Raw genomic sequence first — 19057 nt, forward strand, 5'->3', positions numbered from 1 at the left:
TCCTTCCGTGGCGGGGGACATCGGTGTTCCACTTGTTTTCACTGAGTGTGGACCCACATGTCAGATTTGCCTCTGAATATTGTAAATATATCAGGGAAACTTTCCGTAAACTGTTAAACAGCATCCAACAGTTTTCAGTCAGGTCATCTGGACAGATTTTTTTTTTTTTTTGTGCTGAAACGTTTCACCTTCCATCCAGAAGGCTTCATCAGTCAAGGAAACACACAACACAAAACTGATTCTTCCCCCAACAGCTTACTCCAAAGTGGAACAGTGTGTTTCCTTGACTGATGAAGCCTTCTGGATGGAAGGTGAAACGTTTCAGCACAAAAAAAAAAAAAAACGTCCAGATGACCCGATTGAAAAATGTTGGATTGTATACCTGGATTATTGAGGATGGACTTTGTTGTTAAACAGCATCATTATATACAGATCAGGATAACCTTTTTATGTTTGATTTCATACGCTGACACAAAATCCTTTCATGTGTTTTACAGGCTGCACATGTTAAATCCAGGCTGTGTTTTAGGAGTTGTAGGTTCATGTTAACACAAATCCTTCACTGCAAAGCTCAGATAAGAAATTGGAGGTTTTTGCATGAGAACAATTTGTAAGTTTGTGATTAAGAAAGCCATAACTCTGCAGATTATACTTTATAGTTCACTATATGATTGTTCCTTCAGGACTTTGCTGAAGTTTAAGATGGGAGCAGTGATAAAAGCACTTTAATGACAGGAAAGATAAGATTTGCTGTGAGTGACTCATTCATAGCTCGGCAGTGATTCGGCCTGACCAGCCCCCCCACCCCCCACCCCCTGCTCACGCGCTCTGCTTTGAAATAATCAGCGTACGTTTTAAGCAAACATGAGCATTGCAGCAGAGCAGCACGGATCGAACATGAAGCGCTGCTGTAACTCGTGACCTCTGTACACTCAGGAAAAACAAGCTGCTCTCATCAAGCTGTGATTGATCCACAGTGATCATCTGAGAGTGTGTGTGCGTGTGTGTGCGTGTGTGTGTGCGTGTCAGACCTCTGAGAAGAAAAGACTGATCATCAGTTTTTGATGAACCGAGTTAATCACATTAAGTACACAACCGTCTGTAGATTTATGATTGGATTACAGTAAAGGTGGGTTTTGTCAGTGTTTACTCACTGAAACAAATCGTCTCAAATTTACCAACAGAAGCATCTTGGAATGTTGTGATGTTTGCTCGGAAGAAAGAAAATAATTTTATGAGTCCCCTGTATAATTTGAGTGCTCGGTTAACAACTTCTCCTTCATGGGCTTTAGTGCCTCGGAGGTTTGGCTGAACTTCAGATCGTTGACCTGAGCTTGTGTACTGTCACTTTCTCTTCAAATACAGGGCTACTGTTTGCTGTGCAACATGGAAAAGTTTGGCACTTTTAAAAACAATCCCACTCAGGAGAGCATGTTGCAAAATCACACGTGGAAACCATCCAAAACCAGAGAACATGCTTGTTTTTTAATCCAATAATGCGTCATATATCAGAAGTTACCTGACAAAGTAAAGATGCTAAATGTTTAGAGGCAAACATTGCTCTCTTATTTCTGCTATTAGTTTGTAACACTTCCTTTAGACACTTCTTAGCTCAGGTTATAACCCAGTAGTTGTGCAGTTTCTGTAAGCAGGAGAGCAGCGTGTTTTCTCAAAGGTTATGTCAAGAAAAATAAAAAAGTGCAGCTGCAAAGATGCAAACATGAGTCACGGTCTCATAACTGAATTAATGACACCTAGTTCAAGTTCAAGACTCTTTATTATCCCCAAGGGGTAATTAGTTTCACAGTCAGCAGGCACACCAAGCATCCACACTACACAACACATCAAGACATTAAAATAACAGAAATCATCATTGTTCATTGAGAAGCCTGATCTTTACTGGGATAAATGAGTTGTTTTTTTTCTTGGGCAGCAGATACCTGCGTCCAGATGGAAGCAACCTGAAATCACCATGGAGTGATGATCAGGATCTGCCAGAATCAGCCTGGCCTTGTTCACTGACCTCTCCTTGAGTAGGTCAGTGAGGTTCTGTAGGGCTGTGCCAACTGTTCTGCTGCACCTAGTTTATTGAAACACTGCTTTTACTGCCATTTAACCAGTTTCCCCTAATCGTTTCTTTTCTTTGTGCGTAGAGTGTATTCCAAGTGCGATGGGTTGAATGCAGAGAAACATTTTCATCACTGTATATTCCCATACAATGATGAAAACACATAGCACTTCACTTTATGTCCCTTTGTTCACATACTCTGGGTTAACTGTAGAGACAGTCTGTGCTAAACGCTAAAGTCTAAAAGCTCTCAGCCGTCCCACACAAAACAATGACTCTGCTGAATTTGGTAGATGACTTATCTGTTAAATGAACTGGTAGTGTTCAGATAAGCCGAACAGAAGCTTTAACTAGCAAAACTGTAGCTAAAAGCTAAACATAGCAAATCTGTAGCTGAAAACAAAGGCAATCAAAATAGTCGCTTAAAGCTCCAATAAGCAAAACCAAAACTAAATGGTGAAATGTGTAAAACCCTAGCTAAAAAATAAAATTAGCCAGATAGTAGTTAAAAGTTTGAACTAGCAAAACAGCAGCTTAAAGCTCCAACAAGCAAAACCTAAACCAAAAGTTAAAAGAGAGAGAAGTACAAAGCTAAGAGGAGCACTGGAAGATCAAAACAGAGGAAGAAAGTTGAAGCAGGTTTCAAAAAGAATCAACTGAACAGACCTGGATGTTTTTCTGTGTGTAATTATTGTGAACGGAGTAAAAAAACTCAAAACGTTCAAAAGTTACTGAGTCTATAATACTTTACACTACTCACAATCAAGATGAACATTTGAATTTATGAGTATTTAAAATACACACAGAAGTTATTACAGCACAAGTTTAATTGCAATAAACGTACAGAATAAACAGGAAAATGATAATATAAATGTTGACTCAGTAATACACACAAAGTATTTTATTAAAACGTCTTCATAGTAATTTTTTTCATAATATTCAGATCCTAAACCTGGTAGTTGCCTACATAAAAGGAATATTACCTTTTAATAATTTAATACAAGTACTTTTATTTAAATGCCTGAATGCATTTTTTATTGTCACTTTATTGTCACAGTGAGATCAAAAATTAATTATTGTTGAGTAATCTTATAACTTACCTTTAGCTTTGTTTTTTATTTGATATATGTTTAACCAACAATAACTACACATGTTTCAGCCTATATGAAGACAACAAAATGAAATCTTTTTTTTCTTATGAACTCAGATTGTTTCCAATATGACGTTATTTTAGTGATTCCCTGAGCAGGTTGGAGGAGAGAAGGTCCTAGCATTCGTTCAGGGAATGCACCTGAGCATCACCAGAGGATGACGAGGAGCGCTTTCAGCTTCATCCCCAGCTCGACGGCTGTAAACTGACAGAGTTACAGGCGTCTTTGTGTTTGCAAAGGTTGATTAGCTGAGGCAGCCAACCAGACATATACTGAATCTTTACTCTCCAAAAGTTTCATTAAAACTTCTTCAGTGGTTAATGAGAAATTTTGCTAACAGACAAACAGCATATACTCAGGCTTTCAGCAAAGATCTTGAACAATAAAGAGTTGTGACATCATCAGATTGTATCTACAAAACTGACTGAGTTAGAGCCGTTTGTTTTATTATGAGTTGTCTGTGGCGGCCATCTTGAATTGTATAGACTCCAACAGCGGTGCAGGAATGGGTGCAAACTTTGTGCAGTTGATGTTTTGGTAACAAACAGACACAAGCAGGCAACAGCGTCATCCTTGGCCTTTTCGGTGGCGGGTGATAGAGCAGCTGATCCACACTGAGGGTGGCCGAGTTGGTGAATGAGCCGAAGTTTGAACTGTCCTAGCTGTTTTGAACACGAGCGTTTAAAGACCAAGGCCATGATCGTTTCCCTCCAAGACTCATACCTGGAGTCAGGCGGCAGCCACAACGGAGAGCACAAATGTCCATCTGAAAGAATCAGCTACAAGGTGACAAACTGAATAAAAGCCGAACAGTTTACAGCAGACACTGACAGGACATAAGTCAAGTGGGGGAAGTGTTTATCCACTGCTGACAGAGAAGCGTGCAGAGGTGGCAAGTACAGAAAACTGTGCGATTCACCACTGGATCTGCTGGTTAACCATCAACCAGTGAGACACTCCACCTCTCTGGTGGTTAGAGGCGAGAGGCTCTGCTGTCAGCCACTGCTCTCCTCTCTGACACCCGCGGGCCCTCATCTCACTCAGCCGGCCCGTGACCGGCTGTCCCATTACTAGGCGGAGCTAGGCCTAAAGAAGTGAGGGGGGTGGGTGGGGGGATTATTAGAGGTGTGTGGGGGTGTGAGAAAAAGAAAGAAGTGGAGGAGGAGGGGGGCATCAGCTTCTTGGACAAATCTTTCAGCCCCACTGTCAGGTAGTTGAGAATTTGTTTGCCCAAAGCTGTGGTAGACATGGACATGGCAGACTACAGCGAGGCTCTGGACCCAGCCTACACCACGCTGGAGTTCGAGAACATGCAGGTGCTCCCGCTGGGCACAGGTGAGTCCCATATATACAGCTCGAGCAATGAACTTTGAAACTCTTACTGATTTAAAACTTTGCTACAGAGGGGTCAGAGGGAGCGCTGGCACTGAGTGATAATAAGGGTCATTTGTCCATCTGGGATGACCCCTCTACAGTGCTCCTTCTTTTATCACCTCAGGGCGTGATAGTAAAACGCTAAGGGCTCTTGGTTTTATGGGATTGCTGGATTCTCTCGGGTCAGCGGCTCCGAGCAGCCCTGACCTGTTTCAGCTTGCACAGTGATGCGGTGCCTGTCGGTGGGCTGATGAAGCTGAGGCTGGAGTGATGAGCACCCTTCTCTTGTTACAAACGTTCCCACAGAGTGGAACCTGCTCTCCTCTGGAACGTTCTTACAACTTATTTGGACAGGCAGTCTCCCATGACACACGGCTGGGATCCTGATTCTAAAATTCCCAGTGAGAGATCAGAAACAGGAAGCGTCACCACTCAGCTGTTTTGAGAATACATTTGGTATAAAGTGTTAAACAGGAATGCCTTCACACGGGTCAGCCTCCCATTGTAATCTGTCACACACATTTCTTTAGAACGCTCTGATCAACACGGTCTTATGACTGAGAGTGAGACCAGCAGCAAACGGGTTTCAGTGATAAACCATTCAGAGGTAATCAAACGAACTCTGTTGACTATCCTGAAGCCTGCCTGCCCGTTCACACCTTCTACAATTCATCACTTCAGATGTTACCTCGCAGATTCTAAGTTAACGAACAAGGACGAGTCTTTAAGCTCTTTGTCTCTCCTCTAGTTTAGCTTCTAATAAATCCCCTCTGCTCTAGTTTCAGGTCACCTCGTATATGTCCCCTGACGTAAAATTAAACTGATGAGACGTTTTCTTTCTTCATCTTTGTGCCCGGCTCCTCCTGGTAGACTCCTCGCCGGCTGAGAGCACCAACATGAGCGCGCCCGGCCACCTGGCAGCAGGCAGCTTGTGTGCCATCTGTGGGGACCGAGCGACAGGCAAACACTATGGGGCGTCCAGCTGCGACGGCTGCAAGGGCTTCTTCAGGCGCAGCGTCCGTAAAAACCACATGTACTCCTGCAGGTAACACTGTGATATGTTCACTGTGCTCGTCAAAGACGTGCTGGCAACATTGATTTAACATCTAGAGCAGAACAATGTTTAATCTGACGTGCTACAAAGAGCCAGATGTTGGTGTTTTTGCTTCAGAGAGATGATTATCATGATGGTTGCTGAGCTAAATGTTGCAACTTTTCTGCTTCTTTTGTCAATTCTCTCTTCTGAACCGTTCTTTCCGACCTGGCTGCAGGTTCAGCAGACAGTGTATCGTGGACAAAGACAAGAGGAATCAATGCAGATACTGCAGACTGAAGAAGTGCTTCAGAGCTGGCATGAAGAAAGAAGGTATAAAAAGTAAATTGATTTCAAAGCTTTAATTGAAAAAAAAAAACTTGCAGACTCTTTTGCTCGAAACACAAAACAGATTTCTGAATATAATTAGCAGCTCCCTGCCACAGAGCACAGCATGAGCCGTCTCCACTGAATTGATCTGACTTGTCTGCAGATGTTGCAAGACTCGGCAGAGTAGTACTTTGTTAATGTTCACTCCACGGAGCGCTAAACGCTCTGACTGGCTTATGCTGAGCAAACATTTCCAAGCATTAATGGCCATATACTGATAAACATAACAAGCCAGGAGACTTTTTCTTCCTTCCTGCATCTCAGGAGCTGGTCTTTGTGCAACACTTGAACTGAAAGAGAATAAAACATTTTAAGTGAACTTGTCTGAACAAGAACTGCACTTTTTTCATCTGTTGATGTAAAACAATGAAAGCCTTCTTTAAGGGTTTGCACAGTCACCTGTGATACTGAGACAGCACTAGTTTTTGTAGAGTCTCACTCATCCAGGACCTGGTGAGTCCTGAATTTAAAGGTCCATTCAGCTCGTGTTTAAACTTTAAGAAGTCATGAGGAGTCTGTCTCAGAGCTACATACTCTGCATACACGGTTTCCTCATTGTTGCAGTTGCGTGACAAAAATTGCGTCCTTTGTTCTTAGTGCGTCTGAGAACCGGTTCTGTGCATGACCCGTTAGAACTGTCGTCTTGCAGGGTTTGCACCAAGTATCGTGTGATTGGTCAGAACTTTGTGGACATGTTTATGTGGAAAAGCAGCTGCAGTACACGGCTCCGCTGAGGATCAGCTGGTCGAGGCCGTGAAAAAATATCTTTACATCCATTTCAGCAAAACTGAAAGATGGTCAAATAAACCTTGCAAAGATTGTTAAGTAACTTCTGGAAAGACGTAGCACAGTTTTGTCCATGCAGAGGACAGCGCTGAGACATTCTTTGACACACTCTTTGAGTCGGTGTCCGAGGGCGTCTGTCCCCAACCAGGCAGCGTTCGCTCACCGTCTGCCGGAAACAGTGGTGGTCTTCCTCCTCGAACTCCTCCATCATCAACTGAAAATAAACGTGCACGGGGGCATGGCTGTGTGGTTAGAGCAGTCGTCCTCCACTGGGAGAGTTGGGGGTTCAATTCCACCAGCAGTCACATGCTGAAGTGTCCCTGGGCAAGACACTGAACCCCTCATAGCCTCTGATGTGTGTCCCATCAGTGTCTGAGTGTGATAAAGCTCTGATTAGTGTCCACAGATTCAGATGATCTTTGTAGACGAGTGTTGTATGAATGTGTGTTGGAGGTAGATGAGACACAGACCGTGTTGTAAAGCTCTTTGAGCATCTTCATTAGATAGAAAGGTGCTGTATAAGTCCAGTCCAGATACCATTTACCTGAGGGTGGCGCTCTCGCTGTGTCGTTGCTGTTTGTGTGTGATGTCTGCTGCAGTGGGAGGGGCTTACCAGGAGTTCTCCACAGGTTCTGTTTAGAACGTGAGTGAGAACAGGCGTCTTACTTCTTGTGAAGTATGTAGCAACCTTAAGTGTGCTGTAAATGACTCTCAGCTACTACCACACTGAATTCTAGCTTGATACCTGTAAATCTGAAGTTAAAACCATTTTGTATTGGATAACATCCATTAGCTGTAGCAGCCATCTTGAATTTGGTTGACTTCTGAAGGTGATCAGTTGTAGACTTGTGTCCAGTGATAAATTTCTACATGTTTCTTTAAATGGTAAACGGACTGTCCTCATATAGCACACTTCTGTCTTATGAAGATACTCGAAGCTCTTTACAACAATCTGTGCCTCATTTACCCATTCATACAGCTCTATACTAGATCTCTACAAAGAATCAGCTCTTTATCACATTCATACACTGATGGGACACACATCAGAGGCTACGAGGGGTTCAGTGTCTTGCCCAGGGACACTTCAGCATGTGACTGCTGGTGGAATTGAACCCCCAACTCTCCCATTGGAGGACGACTGCTCTAACCACTCAGCCACAGCCGCCCCTAAATCTGCTGCTGTTAAATTCGTACAGTGTTTTATGAGATATTTTGCTAACAAGCATACACAGTCAATAGTTAATACCTGTTTGTACATAGTGTGTGTGTTGTGGATCAGTCTCAGCTACTACCACACCAAAGTTTAGGTCATTAAACACAAAAATGACCGGATCATAGCCATGTTTGTTTCTAAAGCCAGCTGGCTGTGGTGGCCATCTTCAGAAAATAATCAGTCATAGCTCCAACGTTCTGCAACTTTTAATGTGTGTCTCGTGGTTCATGAGATGTTTTAGTAAACGTAGAACAGAAGAATGCACACAGCTGTCCACCTTAGCCTTTGGGCAGCAGGTGATGAGCAGGACTCTGATGATGATGTCTTAAATGTTTCTAGCTGTACAAAACGAAAGAGACAGAATCAGCACCAGGAGGTCCAGCTACGAGGACAGCAGTTTGCCGTCCATCAATGCTCTCATTCAGGCGGACGTTCTGTCGAGACAGGTGAGGCCTGCTGTAAATCAGACCGCCTTTAGTCACCCGACACAAGATCAGCAGGTTTACAGCTGTTTCCCCGTGCAGATCACGTCTCCTGCGCCCATACTGAACGGTGACATAAGGACCAAGAAGATCGCCACCATCACAGACGTCTGCGAGTCCATGAAGCAGCAGCTGCTCGTCCTGGTGGAGTGGGCCAAATACATCCCGGCCTTCTGCGACCTGCCCCTGGACGACCAGGTGACACTCAGACACAGACGCAGCGCACACTCTGGGGTGGTCACTTATCAGCGAGTCACGAAGCGCACGGCCACAGGCTCGTCTGCTCGTCCGTCCTCCATAAAATCAGAGTGAAGCAGAGTATGATGCGGCTGGACGGATCTGTCAGGGTGCTGTGGCTTTTCACCCCCAAACTCTAAAACGTTTCAACCACAATGGCTAACATATTTAATCCTGAGTTACAATATGATGAGCTGGTTTTTAAAGTTGCATCCCTCCTTGAAAAAGTGCAGAATCATTAACAGTGCCTGACCGGCTCTTAGTAACTGATTTGTTGATGCAGTGGGAGCCTGCGCCTCCCTGCGCCTCCCTGCGCCTCCCTGCGCCTCCTGTCAGACGGTTCTCTGCAGCCGCTCTGGGACTGCACAGCATCAGGAAAACATTCACTGTTAAATACTGTTAAATACTGTTAAATACTGTTAAATACTGTAATACTGCGATGTGTTGGGAAGGTTCATTTTTAAAAGTAACGTCGTCTAAATACGGATTCTTTCAAATAATGATTCAATTCCGTCCATTTTTTAACGGACTAACTACTTCAGATCTGCTTTGCATGTTTTAGCCATTCATAAAATTGGTAACATTCAGCTCATCCAGGAGATTATGCTAAAATTGTAGTTTTTTGTACTTTTATACTTTTCAGAAAAATGCAACTTTATTTAAAGATATGTTACCCATAATAATACATCACTTTAATTCCTTAAAAACAAAAACAAGTAAACTTGTCTTCATTAAATTCTGCTCCTCTGTTTTTGCCTTAAATGCAACTTTGACATTTTAGCTAACATTTCACTTTTGTTAGCTTCTAACTGGAATTTTACAACTTTCAACTTTAGCTACCATTCTGCTGTTTTGAGCTTCTAGTTTTTAGTCTTGTTTTTTTATTTTATTTTATTTTATTTTAGCTAGCTGGTGAAGATTCTCAGTCATCCAGGACATGATAAATAAAAAGGTTCAATATAAAAACAACTGGACTTTATTTGTAACAGAAGACTTTTGCTCCTCATCACAGGAGCGTTCTCAGTTCAAAGAGCAGTTTTTGTATTGAACGTTTTTTGAATTTATTTTAGCTAGCCTTTTGCTAGTTTGAGTTTTTAGCTAGTGATTTGCTCCTTTTAGCCAGTGTTCCACGTTTTTATCTTACAAAACAAGCTCATTTCAGCAGTTGTTCATTATTCATCATTTTCATATAGAAATGTGTTTATAAGTATTAACTATAATTACAGTTTGTCCAGTTTCTAGTCGAATTACTCTTAAAATATAAAAGTAGTTTAACTGTTACTATACAAAAGGTGTTTTATTTGTTTATTTTTTCTTTTCAGCTGCTCTCTTCTTCAGGGGTTGCCACAGTGAATTATTATTAATACTAATATTATTATTATTATTATTATTATTATTATTATCATTATTATTATTAATAATAATAATAATAATAATATTAATATTAATATTAATATTAATATTAATAACAACAACAACAACAACAACAACAACAACAACAACAACAATAATAATAATAATAATAATAATAATAATAATAATAATAATAATAATAATGATAATAATATAATTATTATCATTATTATTATTTTTACACCAGATGTCCTTCCTGACTCGACCACAGACCACGAGCTGCCACAGCCTCTGTGTGGAGCAGAGAGATGCTGTCCAGAGCGCCCGGGGGAGCAGATGGTGGGGGTTAAGGACCTTGCTCAAGGGCCCAGAGTGGGACAAATGAGGGTGGAGGCAGGTGTGGGTGCTTCACCTTTCCCACATACGTTTTGATGTTGTCGGAACCGGGAGTTGAACCGGCGATCTTCTGATCACAGGCTCACCTTAGCTAACCTCTCTCCACCACCACTCCCTAACCATTACTTTGTAAAAGTAATGTAACCAATTGCATGTAGTTACTTTTAGTTACTTTTCTGAATTTTGCCCATCTCCAGCAGTCAGTCACCAGAGGCGTGGGACAGCGGACACTTTACAAGTCCATCACAGGGACACACAGAGACACACGGGGCAAACAACCATTCTCTCTCTCACCTAGGGACAATTTAGAGTTACCAGTCAGCCGAACATGCATGTTGTTGGTCTGTGGGAGGAAACCGGAGGCGATCCTGCGACCTTGATGTGAGGTGTTAGCTTCAACCACCGCTCCGCCGTTCTGCCTCACATAAAAACCTCCTTATTTAATAATAAATGTAGTGATAATAAAATAACAGCCACCCATTGTCAGACTTCAGCTCTTCCTCTTACTGTGGGACCATAATGAGCTTAAATTTGAAATGAGACATCCCATGTCATTTAGTAAACATCAACACATTGTTAGGCACTTGTCTGATTCTTTTCTTCATCCAGATGTAAAAGCATCATCTGACGAGCAAGAATTTAGTTGCATTTTAGATGTTATTTTTAGGTAATCCTAAAAAACCCACTTCAGATTCATGAAGTTGGATTAGAATAAAACAACTTGTTTTACATCATTTTAAAGAATATGAAAATGGAAAGGTGGTGGGTGAGTCTGTACTCTGCCTCCGTCTGAACTGATCATTAAACCAGAGAGTTGTCACAAGACACGACCTCCACCCACAACAGGAGGAAAGCACGCAGCTTTGTGCACAAGAAAAACCAAAACAAATACATCCAATAATTCTCAGTCAGGTCATCTGGACAGTTTGTTTTTTATAGAGACGTTTCACCCTCTATCCGGAGGGCTTCATCAGCACAGCTTGGTGGGGAAACAGTTTACTGGAACTCCTCTGACTGATGAAGCCCTCCGGATGGAGGCTGAGGGTTTATCAGGTCTCTCTTGTAAATGAGTCCTGGAGGCTCAATGGGATTTACCTGTCTAAATAAAGGTTGAATGAATGAAGCGTCTCTATAAAAAAGAAGCTGTCCAGATGACCTGACTGAGAATTACTGGATTTGGTACCTGGATGATTGAGCATGAACTTTGTTGCAAAACAAATACACTCGTCACCCTGCAGATCAGTTTGTGTCAGAAAATATAATGAAAAGTGTAACCACAGGGATTTTCTTAAGGAACTGTCATTTTGGTAAAATATTTAGTTATTTCATTGTGGGGGGAGTGGGGGTGCAGAGGCCAGAGAAGGTGGGCCTGTGATCGGAAGGTCGCCAGTTCAACTCCCTACACTGACATCAAAAATGTGGGTGGGAAAGGTGAAGCGCCCACACCTGCCTCCACCCTCATTTGCTCCACTCTGTGCCCTTGAGCAAGGCCCTTAACCCCCACCATCTTCTCCCCTGGGCGCCCTAGATGCAGCGCTCTGCTCCACACAGAGGCTGTGGTTGTGTCAGGAAGAACATCTGATGTAAAAACAATCGCCAAGTCTTCATGCGAGTTATTCGATGCGGAGACCCCTGAAGAAGGGAGCAGCTGAAAGAAGAAGAAAAAACGAGTTAATTTTAAAGATTATAGATCTAATCTGTAAGTAAATGTATAATGATGTTACATGTAACTAGTTATTCTCCAACTCTGCTTGTGATAAACCCACATGGTCATGTGACGTTCTCCACGCTCACCATGTGGACATTTAGAGTGAGACGTCCAGATGATTGTCAGATTTGTACTTTTTGGAAAGTTTTAGTCCACATTTCTGTTTTAATGCAGCACACACTGATGTTCATGTGCAGCCCTACGCCAGGCTTGGGCTGCCCATGAAGCTCTTTGGAAAAAATCATTTTTCTCCCAACATTCGAAGGACTGGGTTGTTACCACGCATGCAGCTCACTGCCTTTTCTTAAACCTTCTTGCAGGTGGCTTTGCTTCGAGCTCACGCAGGTGAACACCTCCTGCTTGGTGCAGCCAAGAGGTCCATGCTCTACAAAGACATTCTCCTATTAGGTAAAACAGAGTGTTTGTGCACAGAGTGGAAACACGTTAATCAATGTAGATACAGCATTGTTTCATTCTTCAATGTGGTCCTTTTTGAATTAAAAGGAGTTTCCTCTCCAGGAAATGACCACATTATTCCCAGGAACTGTCCAGAGCTGGAGGTGGGCAGAGTAGCAGTAAGGATCCTGGATGAGCTGGTGCTTCCCTTTCAGGAGCTCCAGATAGACGACAATGAATACGCCTGCTTGAAGGCCATCGTTTTCTTTGACCCAGGTACTGGTACTGACAACAAGGTTGGGTTCTCCTAAGCCTCTTGATAAGTCAAATTAGAAGCGATCATTCCAAACTTGGTCTTGAACAAATGGGGTTCCACCTACAGATGCAGATCATTAACACACTGCACTCTTTCTATTTGCCCACAGACGCTAAAGGTCTGAGCGACCCAGGAAAGATCAAGCGGATGCGGTATCAGGTCCAGGTCAGCCTGGAGGATTACATCAACGACAGGCAGTACGACTCTCGCGGTCGCTTCGGAGAGCTCCTCCTACTGCTGCCGACGCTACAGAGCATCACCTGGCAAATGATTGAGCAGATTCAGTTCGTCAAACTCTTCGGCATGGCAAAGATCGACAACCTCCTGCAGGAGATGCTTCTTGGAGGTAAGCACAGCGTCTGGCTCGTCTACTTTTCTGATTATTCCTCTTCATACTGACACAAGCAATAAAAACCTCCTGTAAATGGGTTTTCTGAACCCAGAAGGTAGAAACTACTGATGAAGCCTTCTGGATCGAAGGCGAAACGTTTCAGCACAAAAAAAGAAACTGTCCAGATGACCTGGCTGAAAAATGTTGGGTAGAAACTACAGTTTGGTTTTAGGGCTAACATTCTTTGAAGGTTTAACCCGTCGTCTTTGTGTTGAGGATGAATCTCAACTACTTCGACTTTTAGCTCAGCCTCTGAGTACTGGAATAACTTGGAGAGTTCTTTCGTTGGCTATGTCATAGAGCTGGGAGGCCATCTTAAACTGGGTTCACTCCAAAAGGTAGTCATTTGTAGATGTACATCCAGTAACTAAAACCCATCCAGTGGTCACTGAGATATTTTGCTAATTCCACAGATAAATGAACACATGCAAACAAACAAGAACTACCGTCTTTGACAGGAAGCAACAACAAAACAAAGCCTTTTTAAATGATGACTGCACACTGTAACTGTGGGTTTCATCTTCAGGTTCAGCTAATGAAGCTCCACATGCCCCCCACTCTCTGCACCCGCACTTGGTCCAAGAGCACCTCAGCAGCAACGTCATAGTGGCCAGCAACCTGCCAACACCCATCCATAACGGTCAAATCTGTGAGTACATCTCATGTGCGCTGCGACGGTCGCAGCACAGAGGTCTTCAAACAACATTCAGGCATTTTTAATGCATAAAAACAAACATTTTTAACCTGTTCACATTTGATGGAGGCTGCCAGAAGCTTAAAGTCAAGTTAACAACAATCGTCCTGAAATAAAGGAATATATTCAGATGTTCCTCTCAGCTCCATGTGCAGCCAGGTTAGGCAAAATAATCCTTCAAATTCTTTATGGAAACTAATCTGGCTTATTTTGTTAAAGAGAACTGTTATTTGTTTTCTCGGCAGGTTTATTAGGTTAGGAGAACATTTACAACTGCACTAATTGGTTGTGGGAATTTGCCCCAAATCATTTTAGAATGCTGATAAAACACCTGACTCCTGCTGCAGTTCTAACCTGCTCCGGTCTCTTTGTGCTCCACTTTTCAGCCACTCCTGAAACTCCGATCCCGTCTCCACCCACAGCCTCCGGCTCAGAACATTATAAAATGCCTCAAGGGGTCATAGCTACAGTGCCCAAGCAGCCCACCTCCATCCCTCAACCAACCATCACAAAGCAAGAGGCTATTTAACAACTGTTTAAATCCTTTACCTTTTTTTATTGTGAAAATATAAAAGTTGAAGCTGTTGACGTTAGTGAAACTTTAAAAGTAGCTAAAAATAGAGCATTCTTTGCCAGCCTCTCACAGATAGCCTTCAGGGATATATTTGTACATAAAATGCAGATGAAGCTGAGCTCCACAGCTCAGTAAAGGAGATGAAATGTTAAGCGTTTTGTAACTTTCAAACATACTGCTGTTCTGAAGGCTGACGCCTCGGTCCTGCTCAGACCTGACTTCAACACCCGCCTCGGTGACTTGACTGCAAGGCGTTCCCCCTGGCAGTCCTTATGTTCAATCTGTGTTTGCTGCCATCACGTACCTGCTCTGTATGCAGATGTGCAACACAGTCTGCTGATGTTTCTGTAAAATTTACCCCTAGAGTATTATTCTGACGTTAACACAGTTCAGAACTATCTGAGTTGCAGTTTCTAGATGTGACCTAACAGCTGCAGTACTGCAGAATTAAAGGATACTGTGAATAGTGACTTCACAGATTTCTGTGTCAAAGACTAAAGACTTTAACTTGTAAAAGTCCACTGTGTCCTGACAGATGTTTTAGGCTGCTTTACTGTAAACCTAACATCAGTACTTTCTTTCATTTGTGTTTAAAAAGGAGCTCGTGTATGGAGGACAGAATGTGACAAAAGGAAATAAAAACACAATAATGAAATGAATCATTTAATTAAATACATCATTAAATCATTAAATAAACAATTAAATTGTTAAATACACCATGAAATAATTTGTTTCATGATTTATGCTATTATTTAGTCACATTCCACCCTCGTGTGTCACCATGAAATGATGTTAACTGTCAGTCTCACTCATCAAACTCAGGGGGCGGGGCTAACGCTGAGCATTGTTGGATGAGCCACATGTTTCACGAGCATTACCCAAGTTATATAATATCTTACCTTGCACACAGGCCGGGGTTTGTGATCCTCACTGCTGCATGGGGCCGTAGGTCCGACTCTGTGGAGCTTCTTCGTTTGAATTTGCTGATTCTCGAAAAAGTGCGTCTTCTTTACATTCATGGTATGAAAAAGGTTTCATCCAAATACACGTAAACACAATGACCGCTTCCTAAAGTTTCGGAATATATTTTCTGGCCTGTGGATCAGTCGATAATCTGTGGTTGATTTGTCTTGGCTTGCTGTGAGGAGCAGCCAATCAGGCGTCAGGGTTAGGGTTAGTCCCGCCCACTGAGTTTGACGAGTGAAGCTGACAGTTAACATAATTTCATGGTGACACACGAGGGTGGAATGTGACTAAATAAAATAAATAAATAAATCTTGAAGAAAGTAATTTCAAAGATACATTTCATTATTTAATGGTGTATAATTTAGTTGTATATTTCATGATTTATTTAATAATTAAATTATACATTTAATTGTTATGCAAGTATTATGAATTTTTTATTTCATTTTGTCACATTTCGTCCTCCATACTTGTAATGTGCCATAACAGTCAGTCTGCTGTGTGACAGATTATAGATGGCACTGACTCCTCAGGTCCAGTCACAGCAGAAACTCACCTCACCGTATTTTAATCCACTCTGTCTAATTAAATCCTGACAAAACGGAACATTTGATTGAGAAGGATTCTGAGGAATGCCTTATTAAAACCTTCAGCCCAAAAGAGCTCTATCTTCAGGCTATTCCAGACTAATAATTTTTATTTACTTGGCAGCTGGACAAACTTTATTTTAATCCCAAGACGTTCACGTAATAATTCTGTTTCTTGTTTAAGGTGGGTTCAGTTCAGTAGGAGGTCCTGCAGCGTGGCTCAGGATGGACTGTGCTCAGGCTACCAAACAAATCCAAATCAAACTGGGTCCAGACCACTTCTGAAGGTGGTTTGAGTGAAAACATTTTCAATCTGCATTGAGGCCGTTCAGGCCTGGATTTAGCGCGATCCAGAAGCAATCTGATTGCTCAAGACACAGGTTAGTGGCAGGTGTGAACAGGGTCCCTTAAAAACAGACATGCACCAGAATAGCCTTGATCACTGGGAGACATCGGTGAGCAGAGACGTGGACGTTAGACGCAGCAACATGACTTTGGGAGGACTTCATGAATGTTACAACAAGCCTTACATTGCAAACATTTAATGTAGCACAGTTCTGTGTTTATTGAACTAAGAAAGGAAAGGCTAAAGAAAGGCCAAGTTCAGCTTCTAGGTTAACTTTTCGGTACGTTATGACCAAACTTGTCTGTCTGTGGTATGTTTTATGTCCTGCCTCCGGCATATTTACAGGTAAGAATCTGAAAGAGGAAATTTGTGTAAAGAAAAGCACCAAGAAGCTGACACACATGTGCCACTTTAAAAAAAGTCAAAGACAGATTTGCAGATGATGATTCCCAAGACATGTATTTTTGTATTGTATTTTTGTTTAGTACTGTGTCATGGTTTAACTGCTGAATTAAATTGTGCCTTGTAACCTTGTACTGCCTTAAAAAAACAAGAAAGTTTTGCCTTACAATGTGAAACCAACCTAATAAATTTTAATGTCTATTTTTACATTGCTTTTTCTGCACGTTATTTTTTTATACTGCGGTCATAAAGAAGAGTTTACTAAGGGATGTAGAGGAATGAAAATGAAAACAACATTTTTTTTAAATGGTCCAACGTGGCAGTGTTGCTTGGTCACTGATTGATAAAGTGTCATAAAATCATTATGGATAGCAGCCACAGCAACTTCAAAGATAAATTTGCACGCTCTAAGTGGAAAAAAGGTGACTAACATGTTGAGGTCACGTACTGACTTTACAACCCAAAATAATAAAAAAGCACTGGTAAGAATAAGACAGAAAAAAAAACCTTGTGAATCCTGTTTTGTTTTATTCACAGATGATAAAGTTTTAATTGCTTTGACGTTTTGACATTTTTTTCTCACAACAAACACTTTCACACTGAAAACACGAAGGAATTCAATGTCTCAGGTGTTTTGTTCCACGCTTTAGCAAACACTTCTTTGATTGAATGATTTATGGTTTTGAAGGTGACTGTATTTAGTAGTCATGAGTAGGCAATATCTTACCTGCAGCAAAAAGCAGAGTGGCTTCATTTGGGGAACAAGAGACGTTTTCTTGGGATACCAGTATATTATTAAAAGTAGATCCAATTCAGGAATTAATTACTGCTATTTTAGATACTTTAAACCTTAAGGCAGGATCTCACTTGGCTGCAGCGGTTACAAAATAATACTAAATAAATACCTAGAACATGTGCAAATGTTTTGTTGCAGTCTCTCTGAATGTTGTTTTTGACCAAGGGGCCAGTGGGTCATACAGCCAAGTTTCAAAATGCCAGTTCTGGAATATCGTGGACTATTTTTGTGTGCATGGCTTGAAAATCTGCTTTCTACTTGAGTGCCCTTTGGAAATGAAGAAAGGCAGATTTGAACTAATTTCTCACCAATTATTTATCAACAATGCCATTTTTAGATCCAGACATTAGCCCCAGATGTTTTCTGTCAGAAGAGAACCAGGGCTTAATTTGTAAACTGATCAATGCTGGAAAGCAGGTGGGCTGGCTGAAAGGGGGCGGAGTCTGGGGGTCCTCCCCCAGAAAATTTTGAATAAAGTTAGATGCAATTTCCTGCATTTTTATGTATTTGAACGGGTTGTTAAACATCTACGTTTACCATTATTTGTAAACACTCCCCTTCTGTCAAGCATCCTCCCCCCTTACTTGACGGTTCAGAGCCGACTGTCCCCGCTCGTTGTTGTCCGACTCCACATGTGAAACCTCCAGGCCTCTGTCTGTTCATGCCCGCTGCTTGTGGGCTCCTGCCCACGTACGACTGGTTAGCTCAGCGCTGACCCCCACCACTCTTTTAGGGGCGGAAATATTTTAACGGTAGAAGCAGAAATGCTACTTGAAGGGGCAGCTCATATGTGATATTAAGAGGTTGTAAGTGGCTGTTGTGTTTAAAATGAGTGTTTATGTGATTATTTTCAGTTTACATATCCAATTTTTTATTAGTTTTATTCATTCAAGGCAGTCATTTTTGTTCATAACTTTATTATTAGTAAGTCTGAGAGTTACCGGATCCATTCAGTTACTGGAACACACCCTGTCAACATAAGAGTTCCCGGATCCTGTTCTGACAGGATCCAGCTCAAATTAAGCCCTGAAAAGAACTCCTGGTCATAATATGTCTCTAGCACTCTTAACACTTGTTGGAGACACCCACAACAACTCTGAGACTATTTGGAAAGGAAAGGTGTTGCACATATTGTTTGAACATGAGTAAAAAGTGACAGGTTGCATGCCTCTGCAACTCAGTCAAGAAAACATCAAAAGACATTCTGGACAAAGTAGTCACAGCAAAGTGAGGTAGCACCTTAAATAATTTCATGGCTGCTCAACTAGCCATGTGCTGTGGTTGAAATTTTATAACGAATACTTTAGATTTTGACATCGAAGTTGTGATTATAGTGTGCTGTTAACGAACAAACGGGGGGAATTAGAAATACCCTCCAGCCATATATGTGAGCATGATAAC

The 19057-nt window shown here is 41.9% G+C and overlaps 1 protein-coding gene across 2 annotated transcripts; it reads left to right on the forward strand.

Annotated features, from left to right (window-relative positions):
- The first annotated feature begins 4408 nt into the window (after window positions 1–4408).
- Window positions 4409–14742, forward strand: hnf4a (hepatocyte nuclear factor 4, alpha). 2 transcript variants are annotated; one of them, XM_037684649.1, is made up of 10 exons: window positions 4409–4554; window positions 5464–5638; window positions 5865–5959; window positions 8355–8461; window positions 8540–8695; window positions 12512–12599; window positions 12696–12863; window positions 13013–13249; window positions 13821–13943; window positions 14375–14742. In XM_037684649.1, the coding sequence occupies exons 1-10, from the start codon at window positions 4467–4469 to the stop codon at window positions 14515–14517; spliced, it is 1380 nt and encodes a 459-aa protein (XP_037540577.1). In that variant the 5' UTR covers window positions 4409–4466; the 3' UTR covers window positions 14518–14742. The 2 variants fall into 2 exon arrangements, with proteins under 2 accessions (XP_037540577.1, XP_037540578.1); XM_037684650.1 differs by having other exon boundaries at window positions 12711–12863.
- The last annotated feature ends 4315 nt before the right edge of the window (window positions 14743–19057 follow it).

This window comes from Nematolebias whitei, chromosome 11 (assembly GCF_014905685.2).
Source record: "Nematolebias whitei isolate Nwh7 chromosome 11, NemWhi1, whole genome shotgun sequence".
Lineage (NCBI taxonomy): Eukaryota > Metazoa > Chordata > Actinopteri > Cyprinodontiformes > Rivulidae > Nematolebias > Nematolebias whitei.

Coding starts and splice junctions, on each gene's coding strand:
- hnf4a (XM_037684649.1), top strand. CDS start 4,467: ATGGACATGGCAGACTACAGCGAGGCTCTGGACCCAGCCTACACCACG. Junction 5,960..8,354: donor AGCTGGCATGAAGAAAGAAG/GTATAAAAAGTA, acceptor AAATGTTTCTAG/CTGTACAAAACGAAAGAGAC. Junction 13,944..14,374: donor CATCCATAACGGTCAAATCT/GTGAGTACATCT, acceptor TCCACTTTTCAG/CCACTCCTGAAACTCCGATC.